Below are 27873 nucleotides of genomic sequence, written 5' to 3'. Positions count from 1 at the left end.
GTCATAATCACCATCATCCTTGCTGGGTCTCGAACTCACAACCTCTGACACCAAGAACCAGCTCCTAACTCGCTGAGCTAATTGGCTGGTAGTAAGACCTGCTGTGTAGCTTCATTTATCCACTCAGGGAGTCAATGCCCAGGCAGCTGTTGTCAAGGCAGATTTCAGAAAGTCAGAAATTCTATTATCTAAACAAAAATCTGTTAATACATAAATTGAATTTAGACAGCAAAACAGCTTAAGGACATGTGACATTTTGATCCGTCATCATCATCATCATCACCCTTGCTGGGTCTCGAACTCACAACCTCTGACACCAAGAACCAGCTCCTAACTCACTGAGCTAATTGGCTGGTAGTGAGACCTGCTGTGTAGCTTCATTTATCCACTCAGGTGAGCCAGTGCCCGGGCAGCTGTTGTGATGAAATGGTCAAAATGTCAATAATTCAGTCATCTAAACAAAAATCTGATAATACATAAATTGCATCTTGACAGCATGGAAATGTTGGTGATTTGTTTTTAATGATAAGTGTTTTGCTTCATAAGAGAAAATCTGATGTTTATAAATTCCACTCTCACATTGACTGCAGTTGTTCCCATGAGAGCAGAATTCAAAATGTTCTCAAAAATTCAGTTTTTGAGTTAAAATTCTGATATTTGCCAAACTTCATCAACCATGACTCCAGAATATTGTCATTTTTTTCAGGAAGATTGAAAATGTATTTATCAAGAATTTGATGGTATATGTTTACAGTACTGTTTGCAGTCAAACGTTTTCATGCACTGTAGGCTCAATTTTTGCTTAATCAAAAATCTGAGAAACAAGTTTTGTGGAGGACAGTCTGGAGATGCTCTGTAGCAAGTTTGGTGTCAATTGAGCAAAAATTGTGGGAGGAGATACATTTTAAAAGTTTTACAGTTATTGAAAAAAACAGAGTGATGGACTTCATAATTTGTAATAAGTTTAAGTGGACAAAAGTTTCAGCAGTATTGAGGCAACATTGTGGTGAAGTTTCAACACTGTAGCATCTACCGTTGGTTTGGTAGGAATTTTTAAAGTTTTTAAATTTAAACGCTTATTGTGCCCCCCCTAGGAGGGGGGGGCACATGTCCTTGGAGTTGAGTGAATCTGGCATGGGACTGAACCTTTGTGCAAAGTTTGGTGAGTTTTCGCCCATGGGAAGTATGACTTCCTTGGAAGAAGAAAGAAAGAAAGAAAGAAAGAAAGAAAGAAAGAAAGAAAGAAAGAAAGAAGAAGAAGAAGAATTCCTAGGAATACAATAGTGTCCTGTCAGCTGCGCTGCCCGGACCCTAATGAGCACCAGCATCATGTGCTCAGGATCTTTTCTCTGATGCTCGTCATCCTTGAACTGACAAACCAGGATTCACTGGAAGTTTTGACCCATCTGAACACTGGACTTCACAGACCTCCAGGCTTGTTGAGTGAAATGAGTTTTTAACATTTTAACATTTTCAACATTTTCCTTTGCTAGTGCTCACATCCTACAGGGGATTTATTCTATAGAAGATCTGGATAGACTTGTGGGCAGCAGGCTGCCCACCCTCAATCCCCCCACCTACTGGGAGATCAGCAACAGCTCTGGGGTAAGACTTGTGGTAACGGTGACTGACTGAGTGACTGTACACACGCAGGTAGATCTAGTAACTCTCTGGTGGTCTGTACCCAGTAATTAGATTACAGATTAGCTTTCTCCAGTTGATTTTTTAAGCATCAAGTAAACTGCAGTTTCCATGACATGTACTGTATGGGGGACAAGAGAAAAGAGTTTACACCAGCTAGTTTCTTTTGGCATGTACACATGTAACTGGATTTGTTATGAGTTTATTGTAAGAACATATGCAGAGAACAGGATGAATAAAGTGATAATTAGACCTTCAGTCTTATTAGGAATAAAATGTGAAGTAGCCCCTAGAAGTTTAATTAAGTATATTTCCACTGTTGAACATTTTAGTGTTACTTAAATTGCATTTGCAGATGCATTGTGTTACCTACAGCAGAGGACTCTGCCTGTCTTACATTTCAGTAAAACACATGTGCTTAGTTTAGGAGGAGTTTTGGACATATTATCACTATTGTAATATCTCACTCCGGAAAGAAAATTAAGGAGTGCATTACCATAAATAAAGAACAATTTATTTAATATCTCCAAGGCCCATAGATTACGTTGTAACATGTTCAATAAAGAACAAAGAGTTACTGCTACCCTAAAAAAATAAAATCTCATTACTTCATTCTTGAACATGGTTTGCAGCATCACATTATTATTTTCTGACCTTGATGACCACAGATGACGCTCAGCTTTCTACTGAGCTCTGGTTCTCACCTAGCGACAGGGGGGTTCAGTCCCAGGTGCAGACAAGGTACCTCAGGTGCTGTCTCAGCCAATTACACACAGTTTGCAAGTGTCTGGTCCCTGCTCTGTCAAGAACACAGCACAGTATCACAGTTGATGTACAGTATCTGAATCTGGCCTAGTTCAGTTCAGAGTTTGATAAACACACACAAATTGTATATTTGACTGTGATTTTGTTCCAGGTGATCCGCGTTGGAGAGGCCTCCATACTCAAACACAACCTACCTGCAAGCAACGGCTACATTCACTTCATAGACCGGGTGAGAGTGAACAAATGATATCCTGCTGATTTCTTAGAGCTTTACCCCTTGTGCAGCACGTTGATCTTCGTTGATTTATTTCTCTTTTTTATCTGGGTTTTGTCAGATCCTGGCTCCACCACGCTCAGATCTCCCCCCCAAGCCTCCCACACTGATGGCCTTCCTGAACTCCTCCTCCAACTTCACTCTGTTCAGACAGTACGCTCTGGTAAGATATCATCCTTCTGTCGTTTTTTAATGGAAACCTTGTTTGTTTGTTTTCAAGTTTTGTGTATGCGTGTGTGTTTTCTCACAGATGTACAACCTGTCAGAGGACATCAGTATGTTTGAGTACACCCTCTTGCTGCCAACAGACGATGCCATCAGGCAGTACCTCAGCAAGACTAACTCATCCCTCCTGGTAGGTCCAGATGAAACGAGCCAGTGCACTAACGGTTGCTGACCTAGATTACTCCAGCAGTGTTTGTTTACAATACTCACTGAAGGAATGCTTGACTACGCCAGACTGGATATATTCTCATTTTTCATGTTATGCAGATACAGCTCGCCAAATATTCCATCTCATGCCATCATCTTGTCTTTGAACTCAGCATTTTCTGACTTAAGGTCAGAGTCTGTGTCTCTGTGACTCTTGGCTTGGAAGTGATAGTGGTGACTTAAAACTTTGCAAACCTCGTATTCTGGTTATAGATAGTCTGATTATCAGACTGAACCTAACTTCATTCTTCAGTCTGTCACTGTGAGTGTTCATATTATTTTCTGTGTGGAGGTGAGAAGGGTTGCTTTTTTTTTGTTAGTCAACTTACAACAAGCTGCAAATCTCTCATTCAGCTCCCACCACCTTTAATTCTGCCTAAAAAGCTCTGATTCATTGGTTGTTTTTGTAACCAAACAAACAGCTGCCAGTCAACGCAACCAACACCAACATTAAACTAACCAAATTAATCAGTAAAGCTGGTGGTAAAATGGTACTGTCTGTATACAACCCTCTATCTCTCTCCAGGACCCTGATGTGTTCAAGTACCACGCGATACCCCATGAGCTGCTCTTTCCTGACCACTTGTATGACGGCACATTGAAAAGCACTTTGCTGGGCAGCGAGTACCAGGTCCACTTTCACATTAACACGAACAACCAGGTAACAAAAAGTGCACCAACACAAGCCTCACAGCCATTCAAAGGTCTGATTTGACAGTCCTGTCCGTTTTTAGATTCACTTTCTTCCAGGCAGCCACATTTCCATGTGGCAACTCATTTCTATGAAAATGAACTTGCAGAGATGGGGAGGAATGAATGAATGAATGGTTAAGATATTTGTGTCTGACCATTTTCATTACACAATTCCTCACAGAAATAAATAAACAGAATACACACCCAGCCTGAAAAGTATAGACATAATACACAGATTTAAGCAAACATGACCAGTTGTGTCAGTTCATACCAAGTGTGTATCTGATTCAGTCCACAAGTTAACAGTCTGTAGTCCATTTCTCTCCTCCTATTCCAAGCTTTTGAACCATATTCAGAAAACACATCCTGAACTACAACCAAATCTAAACTTTGAGCATAATTTTGCCATTAAATTATCCATCAGAGCCATACAGATATATCATATACGATATAATATTCATACAAGATTGTTTTGCCAATGTTACATTATTTTTTGTATCGTTTGCAGCTACATTTTCTGGTGTTGTGTCAAAGCACATGCCGACACTTGAGGTCTCCTGAACAGACACAAATAAACCATCACAACATCAATATCTGCTCCTTGTTTATCATGTCAGTTTGACTTGAGATTATCAATAAAATTCATTCCAACAGCTGACTGTCAGTTCTCAGATGCACTCACAGCTGCATTATTGGGTGATACTGATTTGTAAACGTTGACCGTGATGGATTATCTCTATGCGGCAAGCTTCAAGTCTATGCAAATTGATTTTCATAGAAAGGAACTGAGATCAGTGGCTGCCACGAGAGAAGGGAATCTATCTATAAACTGAATAATTTAGTACATGATCAGTATTCCTGTGAACTATTATAGATACATATTTGGAGTGCTAAAATATGTCAACACTCCTGTGAGGTCTTAATGTTAATATTTTTACACCTGAAGAGTCTGATATGTTTTTCATCCTCCAGACGTTTGTGAATGACGTTCCCCTTGACGGCACTTTCATTGAGACAGTATATGGTGTCGTCATAGTCGTCCCTCAGGTCCTCAAAGTCCACCGCAACAGATGCAGCAAGCCAGTCACCCTGCAGGTCAACGTAAGGATGCATGAATGGATGAACGGGTGGATGGGCGATCTGATCAATGAATGGATTTATTGACCAATGGGAGAATGTACAGATGGATTGATGAATGAATGGATGAACGGGTGGATGGGCAATCTGATCAATGAATGGATTTATTGACCAATGGGAGAATGTACAGATGGACTGATGAATGAATGGATGAACGGGTGGATGGGAGGATCAGCCTGTTGTTTTGTGTAATGCACGTGCAGGGCTGGATAAAGGGGAATGTAGATCAGAGGATGTTGTGACTAATGAATACACCCCGTCACATGGACGATGTTTAGCCTTAGTTCAGGCGAACAACTGGAGTCAGGCTTATGTTGGCTGATCGGTTCCATCTGTTCATGCCTCACAATGACTGACAGATGAATTAGGTCTACACAGCAAACATTATACCCTGACACTTCCTCACTATTACTCTGTCCTTCATGCTCATGCCATTTCCCTCCTTCCCCCAACCTCCACACTGTAGTGTGTCGTGATTTTCTCTTTATATAAATTCCACATTCATGTATGCGGGAAACTGCAGGGTCCCTTTTGCCAAATCTCTCTGTTCAACCTTTTTTTTTTTTTTTTTTTTGCAAAAATGGTCACTTACTAGAAGTGTCTCAGACTGAACTGATATCATTACTTGGGAACAGCTATGTCAGTCACAGAGAGGCATGACAACTACGCTCAGTCAAATAAAGAAACCAATATCTTCGAGCAGTCATATTGTCAGGGGTGGTGCCAAATGTCACTACAAATCTGCAGATAAAGGTAGATATATTTTTTTAAACTGTTATTAGGTTAAAGATGATAAAAAAAAAATATTATACTAGGAGGTGGTGAAGCTGTTCATATGATTATGTCAATGAGATACTGTGTCATGTTTAATTTTGTATCTAATGTATCTCACTCCTTCAGTTGTCACATTATGTCATAATTGATGTGACAGCAGTTCAAGAATAAATCATCATTCAGGGAGTGGCATCATCAAATGACACTTTCTGAAAAGAAAAGGATAGATGGATGAACAGGATTGATGAGCCCCAGGAATCTGATGTTTACCAAATCAACAGCAGACTGCAGACTTATATTCGGCTAGTCTGATGTTTGTAGATGTGTGTGTTTATTTTGCCTGGTGTCATTTGCATCTGTTTTACAAGGTAAACATGATGAAGAACCCCGTACAATGTCACTGCTCTCTGACACTTCTACCGTCTGTGGCTGCAGGTCGTGTGTAGGTTCACAAATCGATTGAGCTGCTGCAGGGGTTTAATGAGCAAAGACGGTTTTTAACCTAGCTAATCTATAAGACCTCTACACAGACCTGCCTGTGTACACCACATTAAACTTCATTGTTTTGGCAATGTAAATAAACACTTTTTGAGCATGATTATGTTACATCTTGTGGACAATGTCACTAGATGTGCAGTGGAGGGATTTTTGCGGGAGAAGCAGACGTAGCACCCACCACCAAACTCCACCAAAATACCAGCTGTCAGGGAGCTGGATTTTGCAAAGCCACAAAGACTAGACAAGAACATTTTCTGCTTTCCTTTGTTCCACAGTCAGTCTTTGAGGATACATGTACGATGTTAAAAGGGTAAAAAATGGATGGATGGATGGATTGATCGATCTATGGATTTATGTTCCTGCTATTACAACCCCTCTCTGCCCCTATCTGCAGGGAAGGTGTACAGACTGTCAAGGACCACCTAAATGCAGCTTCGCCTACAAACCGGTAAGAAAGCCGTTAGTATACAGGTGGTGGACTTGATAACACCACCACCTGTTCAGTATAATCCGAAAACACATTTGAAAAATTGAGCTCTGAGTTAAATGAACTACGAAACTGTTAACAGAGGTTTGTTCATGTTTGAATGACACAACACATTTATACTATGTCTCAAATGCATCCTATTGCAGGTCAGACCACAGTTTCCAGCCAACATGAAGTCGAACTGTGTATTCAGAAAACGAGTTGGCCCCGTGAGGAAGTCAGTGCCAGGCTGCATCGTCAAATGTCTTCGGGTTACCAAGGTCTGCTAACAGTACTACTACTAAAACTATATTTGCCATTATAACTACTACTACTGCTGTTGAGAGCTTTGGTTTAGGTCTGTGATTTACATTTACATAGTAAATTGTATTTACATATTAGTAGTATTTAGATATTAGTTTCCTCTTATTTTTATAGAATGAGTTAACTCTTAGGTGACAGAATATTCAGAAGGCATGATAAATATTTACATCACAGACACCTACGTCTCAATGACAAGCCGTCACTTGATGTCAGATGAAGATGTTACAGGTTTGAAAAGGGCTTGGAAATTATTATCTTTAAAAAATAAATTAAAACAAAAACAAACTAATAATACTAATGGTCTGTCCTGCAGGATCACTCCTGTTGCCCTGGTTACTACGGCCACGAGTGCTTTAGATGCCCTGGGGAAGTTGGCAGCTGGTGCTCCAATCACGGCGAGTGTCAGGATGGTAACGATGGCAACGGGGAGTGCCGTTGCTACGAGGGTTTCCATGGCACCGCGTGCGAGGACTGTGAGCCGGGACGATACGGTGTCAACTGCTCCTCCAGTGAGAAAACTCATCCAGACAGAAACCCTCCTGAGCACACAGAGAAACAGCCTCAGATTTATGTCTGTCAGAAAATATTTCAACAAATAAAACGTTGCTGTCGAGTGACAGTGAAGGAAGAATACCAACTAATCCTAATGTGAAAAAACTAACTAATTAAAACTGCTTTGCAGCGGTGGTCAGGGCCAGGCAGTTTTGGACAAATTTAGGCAAATCTGAGTAACAAGAGTCAAAATAGGAAGACAACAAGAACATCAGCATTACAACGTCCACTTTGCCTCAGCCGGGGTTTGAACTCACAACCTCTGACACCAAGAACCATCCTCTCATTGAGCTAATTGGCTGGAAGTGAGACCTGGCGTGTGGCTTCACAAATGGACTCAGGTAGTCACCAGCCAGGCAGCAGTTGTCAAGGCAGATTTCAGAAATTGTCAAAATATAAAAAATTCTGTTATCAAGACAATAATCTGGTAATACATAAATTGCATCTTGACATCATGGTGGTGATTTGTTTGTAATGATAAATGTTTTGCTTCATAAGAAAAAAAATCTAATGTTTAAAATTGCCACTCTTACATTGACTGCAATTATTCACATGAGAGCAGAATTCAAAATGTTTTCAAAAATTCAGTTTTTATAACATTTTAAAAAATTTCAGGAAGATTGAGAATGTATTCAGCAAGAATTAGGCTCAATTTTTTAAAATATCACAATGCCGGGTACTAACTTTGTGGAGGACAGTCTGAAGATGTAGTGCAGCAAATTTGGTGTCAAGTGAGCAAAAATTGTGGGACAAGAAAGATTTAATAAGTTCTACAGTTTCTGAAAAAAACAGAGTGATGGACTTCATAATTTGTATGAGTTTAAGTGGACACATGTTTCTAAAGTGTTAGATTTTGGTAAAAGTTTTCAAATTCAAACGCTTATTGTTAACCTGCATGCAATGCAAAAAAACAAACCAACAACAACAACAAAAACTATGAAGCTGACAACCCTGCTAGGTTTAAACATAAAACAAACATACAAATCCTGTCAGGCTAATAAAGATAAACTGCCACTAATACACGATGCTAAAAACCTATGGCAGTGACAAACCTTGACATTATAGCAACCACACAAACAAACTCATGAAGCTAGAAAATCTAAAAAAATCCAAAATGATTGTCGCGAATGTACATTGCTAAGAAGACAATGAGCAACTGATCCTTAATCTTTATCTGTGTGTGTGTGTGTGTTGCAGAGTGTGTATGTGGCCATGGGAAGTGTCAGGATGGTCTGGCAGGAACTGGAAAGTGTGTGTGTTATAAAGGTTGGAAAGGAACGTCCTGCTCAATAGGTAAGACACGCACGCACGCACGCACGCACACACGCACGCACACACTATTCTGACCTCACTCTATGTTTTAACTGAAACTTGTCACCTTCAATCTTTGTGCGTCTCAGAGATCAAGGATGACGCCTGTAGAGGTGTGTGTGATGAGAATGCCAAGTAAGTAAGTCCTCCTGTTGTGCACATAGTTCAATCATAGGTAATAATCACTAAGAGTTTCTTATTAGTTATAAATATACGCAGAATCAAAGAACTACCTGCTGTACAGCTGAAAAGAGTGGCTATGTACCATAACATGTTCACTAATTCCTATTGTTACAATTGAGGATTAATCCATCACCAAAAATGTATAATATAAAATGTCATAGTGGTCACTCACTGAAAATTGACTACCATCATGCATTGTGGATTGTAAACAAAATTTAGTCTTTCGTCTTTAACAAGGAGAATGGGGTTAGGAGCTGTATGAAACAGAGGAAAAACGTACAGCAGTGTTCACCCTAAGAGAAAACATTTAGAAAATACAGAAGTACAGCAGAAGTGCATTGTGTAAGAACTGATAATGATCATTAAATAATGTAAAAAAAAAAAAAAAAAAAGGCAGTAGATAATGAAATGGTAAACATGGAGCTACAGGAAGATGAATGACAGACAACAGAAACCACCAGTAGCAGCATCAGTAGAAAATGTGAGACATAAATATTGAACAGTTTTACTCTGCTGTAGCTGTGTAACAGGGCCAAACGGAGCAGCACCTGCTTGTGTGTGTGCAGCTGGATATGAAGGCAATGGAACCCACTGCAAAGGTAAACACACACACACACACACAAACCACAGACACACACATAACACATTACATAAAATCTGTTTGTTTTCTCTCTCCCTCGTCCTGTTGGTCAGAGCTGGATGTGTGCAGCAGGTTTAACGGTGGATGTTCAGAGTTCGCTGCATGTATGAAAGTCTCTACAGGAGAGAGGACCTGTACCTGCAGAGAGGGCTACACTGGAGATGGAGTCATCTGTCTGGGTTTGTTGTCCTGACCTCTGACCCCCTGACCTCACACACCAAACCTGAAACCACTGACATCTTAATTGAATATCTGAACTTTTATAAATCCAAGTACCTGTAAATAGTAGTAAATGTTTCTAGCTTTGTTAAATGATAAAGTTAGCCTCTGGAAATCCTCTTGTTCCCTTGCAGGCAGATAAATTGGGATGTTTAGCCTAACTTAACACAAGACACCAGTGGGAAACTGCCAGTCTAGCTTCATCATAAGACACCCATCAGCTCACGGCTGACTTACAACTTGACCATGTCCTAAGTATCTTAAAATGTCCTTCTTGTTGTGTTTTCACAGAGATGGATGGCTGTTTAGTCAACAATGGAGGCTGCCACAAGTCAGCAGACTGCATCAGAGCGGGCCCCAACATTGTAAGATAACACTGTGCTGCAGTAAATCTGACTTTCTGCTGGTGCATCATAGACATGCCCCAACACTGACTCATTACAGTTTCATGGTTTCTTAAAGTAAACTTCAGCCTCTACAATCTTGGTATTATTTCTATAGCTCTGGCCACTTTCCTGTTGGTAATTAAGTTTATTTTACCAAGTCAACTATGTCCACACTAAGCTAATTAAATATTATTACAATTTATTCCCAAGTCTGTCCAGACTAATACGTTGTTTTCCTCCTGTCAGAACTGAGATTTCCTTATATTAATGGCCTCCAGACTACATAAATCTTAAAATGCTATCTTTTAGAGTCTGTTTTCCAAAATGATGATGTAAGCTGCCCATTGAGGGTCATGGGCCATGCAGGTTGGGGGCTTTATGATAGTACAGTAGTTACTACCAGTAAGCGATCATTCATTTTAATGTCCATATACGTAGCCGTACACCCAGTGCAGATGTAGCCATTAGCCAATGTATGTACTGTACTGTGTGTTACAGTATATTTATGATTTGATGATGAGATTTTATTCTCCTCAGTGCAGCAGCTTGGTTGATACGTGGCATTTATGTGCCACTATTAAATCTCTGTTTCATATTCGTTCCACTCTACAATGACTGGAGTTGAATGTGTAAAGAAGATGTTTCTCTGTGAACATACATTTCAGATTATCATTATCATAATAATGATAAATTAGCTGATTTCTCATTAACCCGCATTTAGGTTTATTTTGACAGCCGAAGGTGCCGACATGGAACTCTATACTTTCACTATACTTTCACTTTCTTAAATATATAAATTGAGTTCAAATAAAATGCAGCATATAAAAATATCTGAGCTGACGCATGATTGGGGATCACCAGAATTTTGTGATGTCAAAATGGGTTGGGAACCACTGCTTTAAGGTGACATCAGCATTTTGACCAACAGTCGAAAATCAAAACATTATAGATTACTGTTTCATGTTATAAAACTTATTTGACTTTATTTGGAATTCATGAAATGTTAAACTGAAATCAGTTTGTTTTCTTACCACCATCCCCCATCTTTCAGTTCTCACTGTTTATTAACCTACAGGTGTTTGGTTCCTGAACTGTGCATCATGATCAGTTTGACCACGGAAGATGGTCAAAGCTCTGAGAAGGTGTTCACCCAGAGAAAGCAGTTTTTTTCTCTGCAACATTTGTTGACTGGCTGAACACAGGGAGGAGGGGGAAACAGACGGATGAAGTGACTGACTGTTTTCTCTGTCTGCTTTGTTGTGTCTCAGACGGCGTGCATGTGTAAAATGGGCTTCCAAGGATCAGGGAGGTTTTGTTATCCTGTCAACCCCTGCAGAACAGTACGTTTGTTTCATTTGTTTACACTGAAACAGAAAAGTTAGGAAAACTGACATGGTAGCTCTTTCAATTCAACATTTTTTTTATTTTGTCATGTCTAATTGATTATGTATTTCTGTGGTGGAAGTTGTCTTTTACTTAATTTAGCTGTTTTTGATATAAAACTAGAAAAACTACTGCTACATATTAATGCTCAAGTGGAATAATTATGCTGTTACAGTATCTCACCATCCACCACAGTACTTCATTCGTTGTTGGCTGGCTTTCTTACAAATGCTTACTGAAATATAATCACAAATATTTTTACTTTATTAATTACTTCATGCAAGATGCAGTAATTAGATCAAATCAATATTTGTCTGAAAGCTCTCTGCCTTTGACACAGCACTTGTTCTTTTTGGTACATTTGTGCTTGTACACTAATTTTTAAAGATACTGTAAATGTATGTATAGTCTGCAGACAATTATAATAGAAATGTATTTTGTGAACTGTAAGATATCGCCTATAATCCACAGATGTCAGTGTCTACTAAGATGTGTTATTAACATACAATTTCCACAGAGATAGGAGTTTCACTGTCTCTTGAAACTTAAGCTCAACATCATCGGCTCTTAATAACAAATTCATGTCAATATCAAACATGTTTGGCATCGTCTCTGGAGATGTTTTCTCTGGGGAAGCTGCTCTGCTCTCAGCTCATTTAATTGTCTGCTGTGCTTCAAATGTTAAGAGGACTGGACGAACTGACATGATTGGCTACGGCCGAAGCTCACTTCAAGCCATCTGCTTTTGAGACAAACAACTCCTTCTTGCCGTTTGAAGGAGCCCTCCGGAGCAGTTACTGTAGACCTTCTACGCTAAGACTTTTGTTGCAGCGTAGAGATTCTTTGATGACTCAGACTTTTTTTTGTGTGTGTGTGTCTGTACAGAATAATGGCGGCTGCAGCCGGTATGCTCGCTGTGAGTATTTTGGTCAGGGTCAGAGGAACTGCACCTGCTTCAGAGGCCACGTGGGCGATGGATTTGAATGTCGGGGAAACACCAACAATGTGAGTCACATGATTCTGTCCCTCCGCTTACTGTACCTGTGACCTTGCACTGTCAGGACCGCTCCCTTCACAGGAATTTGTGTTGTCTATGTCTCTTACAGGAGCTGTTCCGGCAGTCGGAAAACAGCTTCTTTCATTTTATGCTGTCGGTAAGTGTTTGTTGGAGACACTAAAATCCTTCCAGTAAATTAAGCCTAAATTAAATTTATGATTCTTCTTTCACTTCAGTCTTTATACACATAAGATAAATAATGCAAAACATAAAATTGTAAACTATTAATAAACAATGTTTCAGAACAGAAGTACATTCATCCATCATAAATTCCCAGGTTTGAATCTTCTTATGGTATAAATTATGATTGACAAAAATCAGTTGAATTTGCTTTATGATCCATACAGCACCACATCCATAATCACAAACAGTATTTTCACTCTGTTTTTCTTTGTTGCTCAGCAATCAGAAGTTCGCAATCTTCATGGTGACGGACCTTTCACTGTCTTCGTCCCTCTAGATGCAAACAACAACCAATCCACTGTGAGTACAGTATTTTTTGAATATTGTATTATTGCCATTTTTTTATTCATGTTTATCTCTATGAATCAGTGTTTTAACTATAGAAATACTGTACAAGCAATCACAACGATGATCTTGTGAGCGGGTCGTAGCTGTGTGGAATGTAATTACTTCAGTATATTTATTATTCACTGCATTGTACATAATTGGTGTGTGTGTGTGCGTGTGCATAGATCATGGATTGGAGGTCGTCCGGTCGTCTCGAAGACTTGGTCCGTTACCACGTTGTTTCCTGTGAGACTTTGACCTTGAGTGACCTCAAAACCACTGAGAACGCCGTCTCATTGTCTGGACACATGCTGCACTTCAGCCTCAAGCAGGTAAATGCTTGCCATGATGTTGCCCTTTCAAAGGTTTACTGAACAAACAAGTGTTGGGCTGAATAAATAATTTGACAACTCAAAGGAGCCAAAGGAAATATATGTTTTCAAAACAGGTTTTTTCAATGTGAATGTCAGTTACTGTCACTGACCCAGTCTCTGGAGTCTTACAGATCTCTTATTATTTCAGCTGGAGGCCGGTCGATCCTAATGGTAAACATTAGCACTACCCTAGTATTGAGATAACAAATTCCTGGCATGATTTGCATAGGTGGAAGAGGGTCTTGTGAAGTAAACAATAACAGGTTATTCAAGCTTTGTATCTTCAACACATACCTGAAGTTAAACATCCTAATAGTGTAATGCACAGTGGCTCTGGGACCTCAATGTACTTCAGCCTAAGAACACATGCAACACATTCAAAGACACAAATGTGCCACAAATTTAGAAACCAAAGTGTTTCAGGGACACAATAAAAAGTGACAGAATAATATCTGAATCATGTGATATTGACGTTATAAACACATTTGCCATGTTGTCAGACGCAGCTAACAGGCAGCCATTTTCACATCTTCTAAAGTAAAAATGCTTTGAGCATTTTAAGTCCCATTTTAAGCACTCAGCAGTTATTTAGCTGTTGTTTTCTGAATTTGTAGCATGTTTGTGTCTTTGCGTGTGTTTTCTTAAAGGGACAACGAGGAGTTTTGGAAAAGCGAAGCGTTTTCACACTACATTTATGAGCCTCCACGCGCACCGTACATTTCTTTGACCGGGCGCAAGACGGACTCATGTTTTCATTCATCAATAATTAAAGTCGGAGGTTCAAAGACGATCACATACCACCGTAGTTCCAACCATAAACGGCGATGCGGCTGCGTTATTCTCATGATTCGCAACGAAGGAAACGCTGGTCGGCTCGACCAGCACTTCCGCCACCACTAATAATAACAAAATAACGATAGAGACAGAACGATATATTTATCGAAAATGGGCCCATTAACAAGTGTGGGTAGCGGAGATTCATCCACATTAACGTGAGACTTTTTTATAACTGAATAGAAACTCCTCGTTGTCCCTTTAAGTTGCACTGCGTTGAGCTCTCAGGGCCACCATTGTGATTCAGCTGTAAAGGTAAATACAGTGGAGTGTCATCTGCATAGTGATAGAAAATGACCAAAACAAACAAACTGGAATCTGTCTGGAAGTAAGTATGACCTAAAGTAGCCTTGTACACCTCTGTAGGACCAGTGACATTAACACTTTGTTTATTATTTGTTTGTGAAGAACAGTAACCTCAGAGAAATCTTTGTCATACCAGAATTTAAAATTTAAGGTATTTCAAAATGAAAACTATGAATTTAAAATTGTCAAAGGAAGTATTTGCTCCTGGTGGCAAATCCTTAGTGTTGATTCCACTGAAGAACTTTGAAATGCAGATTTTCGGCACTGACAAAAAGCAAGTCATCTTGACAACACTTCTTGTAGCACAAAAACTGCTTCAGTAAAAGTTGTTAATAATCTGATGATCAATAAACACAACAAAATCTAGTACTTTTTGAGTTCAGTTCAGCATTTAAAGGTCTCTCTCTCTTTCTCTCTCTCTCTCCCACTGCAGGAATCAGTCTGGATCAACAACAGATCAAAGATTGTGAGGAGCGATTACACCACAACAAATGGAGTCATTCACCACATCGACACGATGCTGACGCCTTACAGACTGCAGGACAAACCAAGCTTCAACCCTAAGATGGTGTGTTGTTTGATTCAAATGAATAAAGAATTTGATGCTTAAACAGATTTAACTGCATCTAACACTCTCTTTCTCTCTGTGTTTAGATGAACATAACTTTGGCAGCTACTTTTTATGGATACACACGCTTCTACAAACTCATTGAGGTAAAACAAACAAAAAATATAATCCCTCACCTCCTCCATCCTCTGTCTCCCTTAATTATCCACCTCCTCCTTTGTTTACCTCTGCATATCCACTTACCTACCTCTCTTCCTTCAAAGGAATCCCCGTCCTCACAACACAGGCATTAGGATTATATACAAAATATATAAGTGAAGTAAACATTGTGGGACATGTGTTAGATGCAGGTGTTACAACTGATCTCTGTTATCTGCAGATGTGGATAAGCTGTGTGTCTGTACTGCAACATGAAAAACTCATTCTCACTCACTGCATTTAAATGATAAGCATAATGAAGTGAAAGAAAGTCATGATGCAAAATAGAGATTTAAGGCATAATATACTGCAAAACCGAATCATTTAATTGGCTCTACTTTGTAGCTGATATGTAATGAGGAGTTACCTCAGCAGGAGTGAAGTTGCATTTCCCTGGGAAGCACTGAGATAATCTTCACTATGCTACAGTGTGAGGGCAGATGTGGAAGTGTGTGCTGTTGCCAGTTGGGAACATTTTACAATGTCACATAAAAAGTTGCCTTTTAATGATAATTTCACTCAAATTGCAGAGCAGACTCCAGACTATAGTTCCATGTCTGTGGAGATTCTCAGTCGTCCAACCAGCCTCTCATATCTAGTGTATTTGCTCTTGGAGGTATATACAGTAACCTAACCTGAGAGACAGAGGCTCTTACCAATTTAAGTCAGCAAGTAGAGCTGCAACTGATGATTACCCTAATTATTGACTGATCTAGTGATGAGCAAAATCAATACAAATTCCCCAAGTGCAAGGTGAATTCTTCAAATGTTTAGTTTTGTCCAATTGATGTTCCAAACCCCCAAAATAGAGTTTACAACTAGACTGCCTCAAAATGTTGAATCTCAGTTTGGTATGAAAATGAATAGGTGCGAAATCAAACCCACAGAGTCCGCATACCGATTATAGTGAGGGTGAAAGTATTGCTTGTAATCTGTACTCTCAACACTTTGTGCAGGATGCAGGGTTACTCCCTGTGCTCCAGATGTCCATCCACCAGCCCTTCACCATGTTATGGCCCACAGATGCCGCCCTCAATGCCCTCCCAGCTGAACGACAGCGCTGGCTCACCAGCCCCGACCACCTCGAACAACTGGCTGCTACTATGAAGGCCCACATCATACGCAATAACAGGGTAGGAGGAGGAGGAGGAAGCGGAGGAGATGACTGAATCAGAAACATAATAGTCAACAGTTGATATTAAATATAGAGCTCCTAAATCAGTGTTTCTCAAACATTTTACTCTCAATAGCCTCCAAAACAAAATGGCAACTTCAAAAGTTCACAAATTGCAACCTAAAGTGACAGCTTTGCCAACATCATTGTCTCTGGTTTTACATACTAGTTGATTAAGGGTGTTTTCACACGGGCAGTATTTAGGTTGGCCAGTTTGAACTACCAAAACGGCTGCACTGTGACCGTTCAGAAGGTTCGTTTGTTATGTGAACATAGCCGGACCTCGCTCTCCTCCAACTGCCTGGTGTACACCACAAGTTTTAACTAAGGCACACCTAGTTGACGTATATGATGTACCGGGCGTCTTTTTTCGGTCAGTCCCGTCTGCCAGTGTTGCAGCGCTTGGACCAGAGTGAAAACAAACGTGTGTGAAAATGAACCGTTCTAGCTTTATACATGTTTAAGTGTAAATGATTAATTAGCTATTTTGATGGATATTTAAGCTGCACTTACACATGATTTAGACGTGTAGCCTGCTAAGGGTTAGTGAGTGTGTTAATAGTCTTGTTACAAGTAGTAACTACCTGATCAATCATAAACTGCAGTATTAATAAGTGTCTGTTGACCAACATAACTTCCACTTTGTGTGTGTGTGTGTGTGTGTGTGTGTGTGTGTGTGTGTGTGTGTGTGTGTGTGTGTGTGTGTGTGTGTATGTGTGTGTGTGTGTGTGTGTGTGTGTGTGTGTGTGTGCGCATGTCTGCGTGTGTCTGTACAGTTGATGACTCTCAGTCAGCCGAGTAAATACTCCGCGCTTCGCACTATGCATGGATCCACCATCTCGAGGCAGTGTGACAAGAGCCTGGTGGTGAGACACTACACACTGACACAAACCAAACTGTTGCCATGGTTTCCTCTCAACACCTGGCAGCTGTGTTTCATGTTACCATGGTAATGCTTGAGAGTAGCCTACACATGAGTGTGTCTTAATTCAGGGGCCGCATCCTTTTGAAGAACATTTCCCATGCTTACACGCAAATTTTCACATATTTGTTCATGTGTACTAAACAGTCGTTTGGAAGTGTAAACCGGCATCCAGCAGATTTACAGGAGATGATCAGCATAAAGGATCATTTGAATTTGTAAGATAAGATAAGATAATAAGAATTACTTTATTAGTTACTTTGAATGAAATATGTTGATATATGGCAATAATGTAAAATGTGAAAATAAAAAAGTTTGTCGTTATGGCAAGAAAATTGGCAATTATTATTCTATGGCAGCAGCACACTGCTGTATGTGTTGATATGGCACATAGACATCATACATCATCATACAATCCTGTGGTTGGTTGGTTTTCATAAACCAGCTGCATCACTGCACATCTGGACCTGGACTTCTCTGGTTGCCTCCATCTGACGTGTGTGTGTATGTTTTCAGGGGGCTATACTGATTAATGGTAACGCAGCCAGGGTAGTGGAGCGCTACCTGTCCTTCCAAGAGGGCGTAGCCTATGGTATCGACCAGTTGCTGGAGCCACCAGGCCTGGGAGCGCACTGTGACGGCATCCAGAACAAAACTACTCAGGTTAGTCTTGCTGATACTGCTAAACATGTGACAAATGACGTTTAACACTTGCCGTACAAATGATAATACTTGCACTTGTTTCACAGTATTTTTATTTGAGGATAGTCCATCTACATCAGGACGTTTTATGTCCGATAACTGAGAAAAACTACAAAATATGCAAACTGTCGATAGAATGCACATTGCCAGCAAAGCTAGGAAATTAAAATTACACTCTGAGTTTGACACTCAAAGGAAAAACTTGATGGCAGATATACTCATTATACAACATTATAAATAGTTTTTTTAATCTAAAATGGCCCCAATATGCCGTTGTACATTATTGACCATTGGGGGACTGTTGACTAGAGTAAATTATTGCAGTTTGTATTTAATCCCCTCTGTCACAATAGGAAGTGAAATAGGAACTAATACCATGAGGGAGGAAACAACATAGTCAAAAACAACTGGGCGTCATCACAGTTTTCTGGATCAAAGAAATCAAGGCTTTTTGGAGAAGAGTTCCTATCATCAGCAGTTTGTTCTTTTCCTCTCAAAGCACTTTGCAAACCGACAATCTTCTGCATGACCCAAAACCTTTGAGTGAGACTTTCTTCTGAAGAGAAGTGTAAACTCATTGCCTTGTTAATGTTTGAGCTAACAAGCTTACTGAGTAACAGAGCAGAAAGAAATTACATACAGCCCTGAGTAACCGATGCAAGGCAGGAATAAATGGACCATTAGAAAAAATTACTTGGAGAGCCGTCAGCTCAACAGCTAAGCTAATTACTGTAATGCAGGAAGTGGTCCCGATGTCACCAGATTTCTAGGGCATGGGTTTGGATGTAGCTACTACCAGATATACTGTGATTACGAGCACCATTGTTTCCAGTTTGACTCCATCCATCCGTCCGTCACCTGTAACGCTTATCCGTGGATGGTTGCACGGGGGCTGGAGCCGATCCCTGTTGACAGATCGCCACGGACAGGTCGCCCAGTCTATCACAGCGCTGACATATAGAGATGTGGGCAGCTGAAAGTCACCAGGAGAACATGCAAACTCTCTCAAACTCTGCACAGAAACGATCGAACCCAGAATCTTTACTGTAGGTTAGATTATTGTCATCATATAAATATCATCATATCATATATGAATTATAAAGAAACACAACTATAAAAAATAAACTATACAGTATATAAAAGAAAATGCTATGATGTAAAATTGCTAAACCTAGTTTGACTCTATTTTGCAGATATCATTACAGATTGTACTGGTAATGAACCTGATCTCAGACCCCAACGCTTTGTCTTTGTTTTGGGAACTGGACTGAAATTTTCTGTCTTTGAATATGTCAGGGTCGCTGTGGCAACTGTCTTTTCCCTCCGATCTGTCCCTCCAGATACTTTGATATGGTAAGACCTGCTAACTAATCTGAACTTCAGCAGCTTGTGCAATGCATAAACTATGTGGAGGTAAATGCCATTTCTGCTTTCTTACAGGGAAAGACGTCACAGTGTGTGAACTTACGCGTCATGCGTTCTCGTCACCCCTGGTATTCTGACCCTTTCAACCGAATGGGCTGTGCGAGAGTTTGCCAGTTTCCTGCCTGGGTCCAGAAGTGTTGCGGCAACCACTATGGCCGGGACTGTCAACGTAAGGAAGGAAGAAAGGAATACATAGGATGCTCCTGTTGTCAGTCTGTCCCCTAGAGGCCTTACTGTTTGTGGAGCTAACTAATCTTTATTACATTTACATCATATTGGTGGTTGGGGATAAAAATGGTACAATCTGACATCAGTTGGGTTTTGATTGGGTTGGGTACCACCCACTGGTTGCAATTGTAACACTTCCCTGTGTGTTTCAGCTTGTCCTGGTGGTGTCGAGGCACCTTGTAGCAACAACGGACAGTGTGATGACGGACTGACTGGTTCAGGAAGATGTAAATGCAACGACGGCTTCAGAGGAAGGGCCTGTGAACTGTGTGAGAGCGGACACTCTGGCCTCAACTGCACAGGTACAGCAGAGACAAACACACACCGACAGGTTTGATTCTAGCCCATAGCTTCAACTGCAATGCATTAACACTTGACGTTTGGTGCTGGTGCAATTGACAGCAACCAACCACAGTTTCAAATGCAAAGGTAGTACAGAAGAAAATAGCTCTACCACCAGACCAACACCCATTCAGATGAAACTAACCCTTTCAGACATGACAAAGATCTTTAAAACCTCTCATTTGAGAAGCGGAATCCAAAGAATATTTTGAATTTTTTTTTGCCTTAAAAATTATTGAAAAACTATAACCAACGCGCCACCCCAACCAAAAAATGCAGACAGTCTTACCTCCATCAGATCTCCAGCAGTCTGTTGCCGTAGCAACTGCTGGCACTCACCATCACACAGCTGGATGTGTTTCCAGCTCAGGCCAAACCCGCCAGCTGTTTTCATTCAGTCCCCCAAAGACTAAACAGCTGCTGATGATCTCCTGTGTGGTTTCTGTGAGCTGTGGTGAATTCAGAGCTCATTGATGTTGCTGTTAAAAAAAAAAAAGAAGAAATCCTGCCATGGTTATTGAAATCATCCAGAACATCCTGAACCTCTAGTAGGAGCGCTCCCCCTGCCTGCAGCCGAGGTACTGCTCTATCTTCCTGTGGCATTAATCTGTCCACATCCCCCATATACATTGATTCAATAATGCTTAAAATACCCGAGTTGACATCAGGATGCAAAGCCATGACAAAAAGCTAAAAGACAGTAAGATAAAAAAAAATCATGCTATTTCCCATTTTGAGTAGTTCAGCTGTTGTTAAGGTTTAACTTCCAACAACAAGTGCAAGAACAAATCAGGTCAAAAAACAGTGTTTGCATGGTAGAGGATGAAAGCCTGCACAGGTACTAGATAATCTGCTGTGGCACAACAAGATGCTGAAGGATACACCAGTCCATGCAACAGAATAGATCTGAACACACCCCCAAGATCATTCCTGAAGTTTCTCAGCTTCCTGACAGAACAATAGTGGATTACAGAAACGTGCAATCTAAACCTCTGTGGTTCAAAGGGAGGAAGACACTGATAGACCCCCACTTCTCTCCGACACTACAGAGACAGGACTACAAGGTCAAAAATAACCAGACTCCAAGCTCTTACCCAACTCTCCTTAATGTGGGGCTGGAAGACTGGAAGATAAAATCTTTTAGCTCAGCGTATAAGGCAGCAGACGGTCTGCAGCCACTGGGAATATTTCAAAATCAATCTCAGCTAAAGAAAGACTGGAACTTGGGATCAGAGGGTCAACAGACAGGTGGGACCATGGATGAACTGGAGAGTGATTTGATTACTGAGATCAATAACAGGCTGACTAATATGTAGTAATATGGAGCTTTGATTTTGTGGAACGCTGCATTCCTTATTATGATGATGCAGATTACTGGTCGACTGGTGACCAATATTTGAGCAGATATGACTACTTGGTCTAGCCCGTACTTTACTGTGTTTTGTTTTTGTTCTATTTCTGACATGTCTAACATGAGAGAGAGTATCTGGACAGTATCAATAACGGAATAATGGACTGTTCTCCTATTAGATTTAATTCAATTTCTACTCAGATTGTCGTAGCAATATTCCTTTCCTTTGGGATCAAAATGTTCATTTTGTGGGGCGGTGTTTAGCTCAGTTGGTAGAGCAGCCGCCCCATGTGTTGCGGCTACAGTCCTCACTGCAGGCGGCCCTGGTTCGAATCCCGCATCGAGCGGCCCTTTCCTGCATGTCATTCCCCCTCTCTCTGCCTCCCCATTTCCTGTCTCTCCCTTGACTGTGCTTTCAATTAAAGGCCAAAAAAGCCCCCCAAAATATACTTAAAGACAAAGACACGTATCATCTCCTGAACTTTATTTTGTTTTACCTTCTTACCACCCCCCTTTTTTATGACTCATCCATCTGCCTCTCCAGGTTCGATCCCAGAGGAGTGCCAGCAGTGTCACTCTCAGGCCGACTGTGTGCCAGGTGTTGGTTGCCAGTGCAAATCTGGGTTTGAGGGAGACGGCACCGCCTGCAGCCCAGAGCCACGTGAGTGTTGTTCTGCAGCTCAGGAGGACCCTTTAGCAACTGAGGCTACTCTATCAGTCTGTCTGTCTGTCTTTATCTATCTATCTCATCAGCAGCAGCAACAGCAATGATAATAACAGATAAGAAAGTGCTTTGTAGCCGCAAAAGAAAGTGAAATATCCAGGAAACCGAAATCTGACCCACAAATCATGAAAAACAGTCCGCAAGATCTTTGGCTTCAAGTCTGCTGCAAGATGTCAGATCAGCCTGACCACTCTGTGGCTTGGCTTCAGACGCTTTTCGCCACTGAGTGAAGAAAACCTAGAGTGGAGTTGAAAGGTTGACTGTCAGCTTTAATTTGAGGGTGAGCAGCGGAGGAAGTGCAGTTTTTTAATACAAAATCAATGTAATCAAAACATAAACGGTTAAACTGACAAAACCTCTCCGGTGCAGAGTGCAGCCAGCTTTTCTTTGTTTCTTTAGCAGTGACAGACAATATGTTACCATGAAAATATCCAGTATGGCCACATCAAAGATGGTCTGCTGAAATTCCAGCTATCTGATGTGAACAATTTCAGCTGTGTGTATTGATATTGGTAATTTCACTCTGCTCCCAATATTCTCTGCGATAATTAGATGTTAAAATCTGAAGACACTACATTTACAGATTTGATACAGAACAGAGCAGATCACGTCATGGTTGTATTAAACACCCTGCAGCTCCAGACCTCTGCTCTGAGTATAACGGCGGTTGTCACCAGAACGCAGACTGTAATCAGACGGGATTGATCGTCAACTGCACCTGTCACAGTGATTACAAAGGGGACGGTTATTCCTGCGAGCCCATCAACAGGTGGGTGTGGCATCATTTTCTCTGAATGACAGTCCAGTTTCTTCTCTGCTCATGTCTTGATATCAACTAGACATTCACAGTCAGAGGCGTGACATCTGCCCACTTTCTGTTTGTGATCCAGGTGTGTTGAGGAGCCGAATGGTGGCTGCAGTGACTTTGCCACTTGCAAGTTCACTGGTCCAGTAAGTAAAAACACATGTAGTATATATTTTCTGTCACAGTGTGTCCTTTTGTTATGGTCTGTACATGCATTTCAGTCATCTGGTTATTCATGTCAAGGAGTAGATTCTGTTTGTTTTTTCCAATATTAAATCTTAAAGAAAGATCCAGGAAGTTATTGTTCAGCCATCCAGCAAACTGAGCAAACCAGTAGTGACGGACCTTTTACAGCCTGAATGAGCCCAAACATGTTTCCTATTACATGACATAGTGTAGTATATATATATATAGTATGACAGTGCGATTGTAAATACTGTACTCATGAAATACACCAGTTCCTGGTTGAAAGAGTTTGAGTGCAGAGGAGAGAACAGGTTCACTGACCTGATGACCTGGTTAGCAAAACAGAAAAATAAGACCAGACTTGCATAGTTCCCCTTTAAACTGATGACTCGTCATCTGGTTCCTCCAGAACAAGCGCGAGTGTGAGTGCCTGCCAGGCTACGTGGGTAATGGAGACCAGTGTCTGGAGAAGGTGGTGCCCCCTGTTGATCGCTGCCTGGAAGAAAATGGGGGCTGCGACCCAGTGGCCTCCTGCAAGGACCTGCATTTCCATGGTAACCGCACTGACCGGCTTCCATTACAAGCAGCGCACACATCCATTGTGACCTTTACACAATCGTGACTTTTGTTACCATAGTTACACATTTAGAATTACTAAAGTTACCATAGGCAACATCCATAATGATTTTCATTACCATGGTAACACGCCCGCCCTTTATTACTATAGTAGGCCTACACTGTAACACATCTGTTGCCCAGGTAACACATTAAGAATGCACTGGCTTGCCAATGGTAACACACTGGCAGTAATGTCTGTCACCATAGTAACATGCCACTAATGTCTTTCACAGCCACAATGACCTTTGTTACCTTGTTACTACATTTTGTTCTTGCACGTCCACTTCCTCCCTGAAACAACTGTTATTTGTGTTACCTTGGCAGCATATGCGGTAGAGCCATTTTGTCCTACAGTCCTACTCTTTTGCAGTTGCTATGGTAACTGTAGAGCCTAGAGTAGCTGACCTTTATAGTGTCCATGTTACCATGGTGATAATATGGAGGACATGTCTTTATTAGTTATTGGGATGAATAGTGATTCTTTCAGGGACTGGTGAACAAACATCGGTGAGTATCAGTGGGAATACAACAGGTAACGCCCAGAGCTCGTTTAGGCCCAGAGCTCGTTAAGCCTCATTAACATGGGGCTCGTTAATGCTCAGAATATGTTTATACCCATAGATGATTGGTACCTAGTGCTCATTAATTTAGGTGTGCTGGTTATGCAGAATTTATAATACATACAGCAGATATGTGATATGTGAAATTTCAGAATGTTTTCAATACAGTGAGGGAAGCAAACAACTAGGACTCAACTGGAGTGACCAGGACTTTTTTAATCACTGCCAGTTTTCATATCAGTTCATTTTTCAGCCTCAAAGTGAATTGAATTTTGTTTCCACTTGTCACAAATAAATTGTCACCCCGAGACGCACAGGAGAACATTAATGTGAGGTAATGGTCAAGGTAATGTGGTTATTGTGGTTCAGCCAACACAGCTGGAGTGTTCCACCTGCGCTCTCCAGAGGGGAAGTACAAGATGAACTTCAGTGAGGCAGACGCTGCCTGCCAGGCCGAGGGCGCCACGCTGGCCAACTTTAAACAGATGGGAGATGCACAGCAGGTACGCCACCCCAAGAAGTGTTTCCTGGCTCGCAGCAGCGGCCATAACTTCACATCCTTTGCCCACCATTATTGTGCATCTCTGCACCCCCACACACAGACAGATGCAAAGGAGGTGGTATTTAATTAGTGACCGTAGAGATGAGTGGAGATAATCAATGATCAATGATCATACAGGGGCTGTCTCAGAAGTGTTTAATAACAGTTTATCGATCCACTAATTAAGGTTTATTTCCCCACATGTTGAAGCACAAATTCAGATTTGTTCTTCACATCAGGGGTGTTACCATGGTGTCCAGCTGTATTTACTAGTATGGTGTAGGTTTTCATTGACAATGGTAGCTATGTTTTCACTCTTTCACTTATTTGTGACAAGTGACTTCACTTCACAACATGACACACTGCACTCTTTACTTTACTTTACTTTACTTTATTTGTTTATTTGAATGGGACAGTGCACATTAATGGACAAAAACATGTAAATGTGCCGGATTATAGCAAGTTGCTAATTTCCGTCCAGAGACAACACAAAAAGATTTAGTCTTTTTACGCTAGAGTCAGAAACTAGGTGAAAACACAGGCAGCCAGTCACATTACGAGGCGCCACCTGATGTCTCTGTAGCCCAGATGTGCAGCCAGATTAATAATGGGAATGATGATAACTGAGCGTTTGTGACATTTTATCTGTCAACCAGCTGAGGTCAGATTAAAAATCCAACCTGTGTGTTCATACACACTATTTAAAACCACACTTTAGAAACCTCTTCTATTTAATAATGAATTACTTATTATTATCAAATGTCCAAAAACAGCAGTGCATGCTGGAACTTGTAATCAGTCATTTATCTCACTGTTGTCCTTCGCTGGTCTTTCTCTGGTCCTGACAGCTGGGGATGCATCTGTGTGTTGCTGGTTGGCTGGAGGGGGGTAAGGTGGGATACCCAACCCGCTTCCCCTCACTCAGGTGTGGAGAAAACCATGTGGGTATTGTGCTTTACAAAGATCCTGTGGACCAGAGCAGCAAGTACGACGCCTACTGCTACAGGGTCAGAGGTACTATGGCAGTCTATCTTCAGACAGAGAAAGATCTTTTATATGATTTTTTAAATTTGTCATTAAGTCCTCTGCAGCTTCTTTAAAATATAAAGAAATTGTGTGTCAAGTGTGAGTCTGACAACCATACATCGAAGATATCCAGTTTACAGACAACACTGCTTCTGCTTTATATTCCTAAAATCCCTGTCCCTGGTGTTGTCACAGTATGTCAAGTACAAAATATAGAACTGATCATCAAAATCAGAAACATTTTTGGCTTCATAAATGTATTAATTTAGGTCCATTGGACCTAATCAATTAATAGACAATTGTTTCAACAACAACATGGTCATTCAAATTAAGTCAGCTTTTCAAATGAATGAAATAATTGTAAATATATTAATTCTTGAATTTCTACATTAAAGTTAAAAAAAAGTAGACATCAACTGTAAATTCACAATTTAAAAGATTAATGAACATTTAAATGTTTGTATATTCATAAATACTGTTATTAGTATTTTGCTTTATTGAATTTATTAATCATGAGAAGGTTATACATTCCCTGTAACCAATAATAGCCTTACATTAGTGATTTAAATGACATTTATATGTAGCCATTGAGTCTGAAGTGTACTTTAAATGTTTTTAATGTATTAATAATTAATTGTTCCAACATCAACATGATCATTCAAATGATGAACCCCTCTGTCACATCTGCTTATGTTAATATTGTTATGTGCAGATGTTTCATGCACGTGCCCCACTGGTTACATTGGAAACGGAGACTTCTGTAACGGTGTCCTGACCAATGTCCTCGCAACATACAGTAACTTCTCCACCTTTTACATGGTGAGTGTGAAAGTTGCACTTAAGATGTTTAATAAGTCTGGTTTATTATTACCTTGGTCAGTTGGAGGTATACATTTATAACTGATATGGCTTAACTAATGCCTAAACGTACGTAGTAATCATAAAGTGTTACGAAAATGAGCTGAAAATCTCAATAACTTGAGTTTTCTCTCAATATCTCTCCATCTCTCCCTCTATAGTTGCTGTTGGATTACAGCCGCTCAACCTCCGGAGGGGCACAGCTCGTTGAATTTCTATCTCACAGAAAATCTGCGGTCACACTCTTTGTTCCTCATAATGCCGGCTTTGCAGCAAACCAGGTGATGTACAGCCCGAACACTTCAATAATTTCTATTAACATAAAAACAATTAGAAACACAAAACAGGCTTTATTAAAGGGACAACGAGGAGTTTGTATTTGGTTATAAAAAAGTCTCATATTACAGTAATGTGGATGAATCTACGTTACCCACACTTGTTAATGGGTCCATTTTTGATAAATATATCGTTTTGTCTCTATCGTTATTTTGTTATTTTAATTAATGGTGGAAATGCTGGGCGAGCCGACCAGCATTTCCTTACTTTCGGTTTCGCGGACGCTGCCCGGCGGGTCATGATAATAACGCCGCCGAATCGCCGTTTATGGTAGGAACTACGATAGCATGTGATCGTCTTCGAACCTCTGACTTTCATTCTTGATGAATGAAAACATTCTTGGCAAGACGTCCGGTCCAAGAATTTCACCGTGCGCGCGGAGGCCCGTGGGAAATGTAGTGTGAAAACACTTAGCTTTCCAAAACTCCTTGTTGTCCCTTTAAGCTTTTTCACAAATAGGAAAGGAAAGACTTGACAGAAAATTTTAAATATTGAAGCACATTAAGGTTTACCACTGAAAATATTTTAAGAGGCCCCACGTTTGAGCCCT

At 40.6% G+C, this 27873-nt stretch overlaps 1 protein-coding gene across 1 annotated transcript in view; it reads left to right on the top strand.

The window, feature by feature from the left end:
* stab1 (stabilin 1) overlaps positions 1–27873 on the top strand; it is a 70882-nt gene that overhangs the window by 28122 nt on the left and 14887 nt on the right. Inside the window, exons 30-64 of the mRNA XM_083971354.1 lie at positions 1494–1605; positions 2558–2635; positions 2742–2843; positions 2931–3035; positions 3639–3773; positions 4778–4906; positions 6609–6662; positions 6848–6961; positions 7318–7513; positions 8754–8849; positions 8957–9002; positions 9570–9649; positions 9744–9869; positions 10201–10274; positions 11564–11635; positions 12564–12683; positions 12785–12832; positions 13138–13218; positions 13431–13577; positions 15193–15327; positions 15414–15473; positions 16482–16658; positions 17476–17565; positions 18138–18284; positions 19620–19676; positions 19764–19917; positions 20129–20278; positions 22214–22330; positions 23030–23162; positions 23284–23344; positions 23794–23938; positions 24932–25065; positions 25952–26117; positions 26842–26948; positions 27149–27268. Of these exons, the coding sequence (XP_083827480.1) occupies positions 1494–1605; positions 2558–2635; positions 2742–2843; positions 2931–3035; positions 3639–3773; positions 4778–4906; positions 6609–6662; positions 6848–6961; positions 7318–7513; positions 8754–8849; positions 8957–9002; positions 9570–9649; positions 9744–9869; positions 10201–10274; positions 11564–11635; positions 12564–12683; positions 12785–12832; positions 13138–13218; positions 13431–13577; positions 15193–15327; positions 15414–15473; positions 16482–16658; positions 17476–17565; positions 18138–18284; positions 19620–19676; positions 19764–19917; positions 20129–20278; positions 22214–22330; positions 23030–23162; positions 23284–23344; positions 23794–23938; positions 24932–25065; positions 25952–26117; positions 26842–26948; positions 27149–27268 (3868 nt within the window). The remainder of the gene's footprint in view (positions 1–1493; positions 1606–2557; positions 2636–2741; positions 2844–2930; positions 3036–3638; positions 3774–4777; positions 4907–6608; positions 6663–6847; positions 6962–7317; positions 7514–8753; positions 8850–8956; positions 9003–9569; positions 9650–9743; positions 9870–10200; positions 10275–11563; positions 11636–12563; positions 12684–12784; positions 12833–13137; positions 13219–13430; positions 13578–15192; positions 15328–15413; positions 15474–16481; positions 16659–17475; positions 17566–18137; positions 18285–19619; positions 19677–19763; positions 19918–20128; positions 20279–22213; positions 22331–23029; positions 23163–23283; positions 23345–23793; positions 23939–24931; positions 25066–25951; positions 26118–26841; positions 26949–27148; positions 27269–27873) is intronic.

This window comes from Trachurus trachurus (genome assembly GCF_905171665.1).
Source record: "Trachurus trachurus genome assembly, chromosome: 5".
Taxonomy (NCBI): domain Eukaryota; kingdom Metazoa; phylum Chordata; class Actinopteri; order Carangiformes; family Carangidae; genus Trachurus; species Trachurus trachurus.
This window is presented reverse-complemented; position numbering and strand designations above follow the sequence as displayed.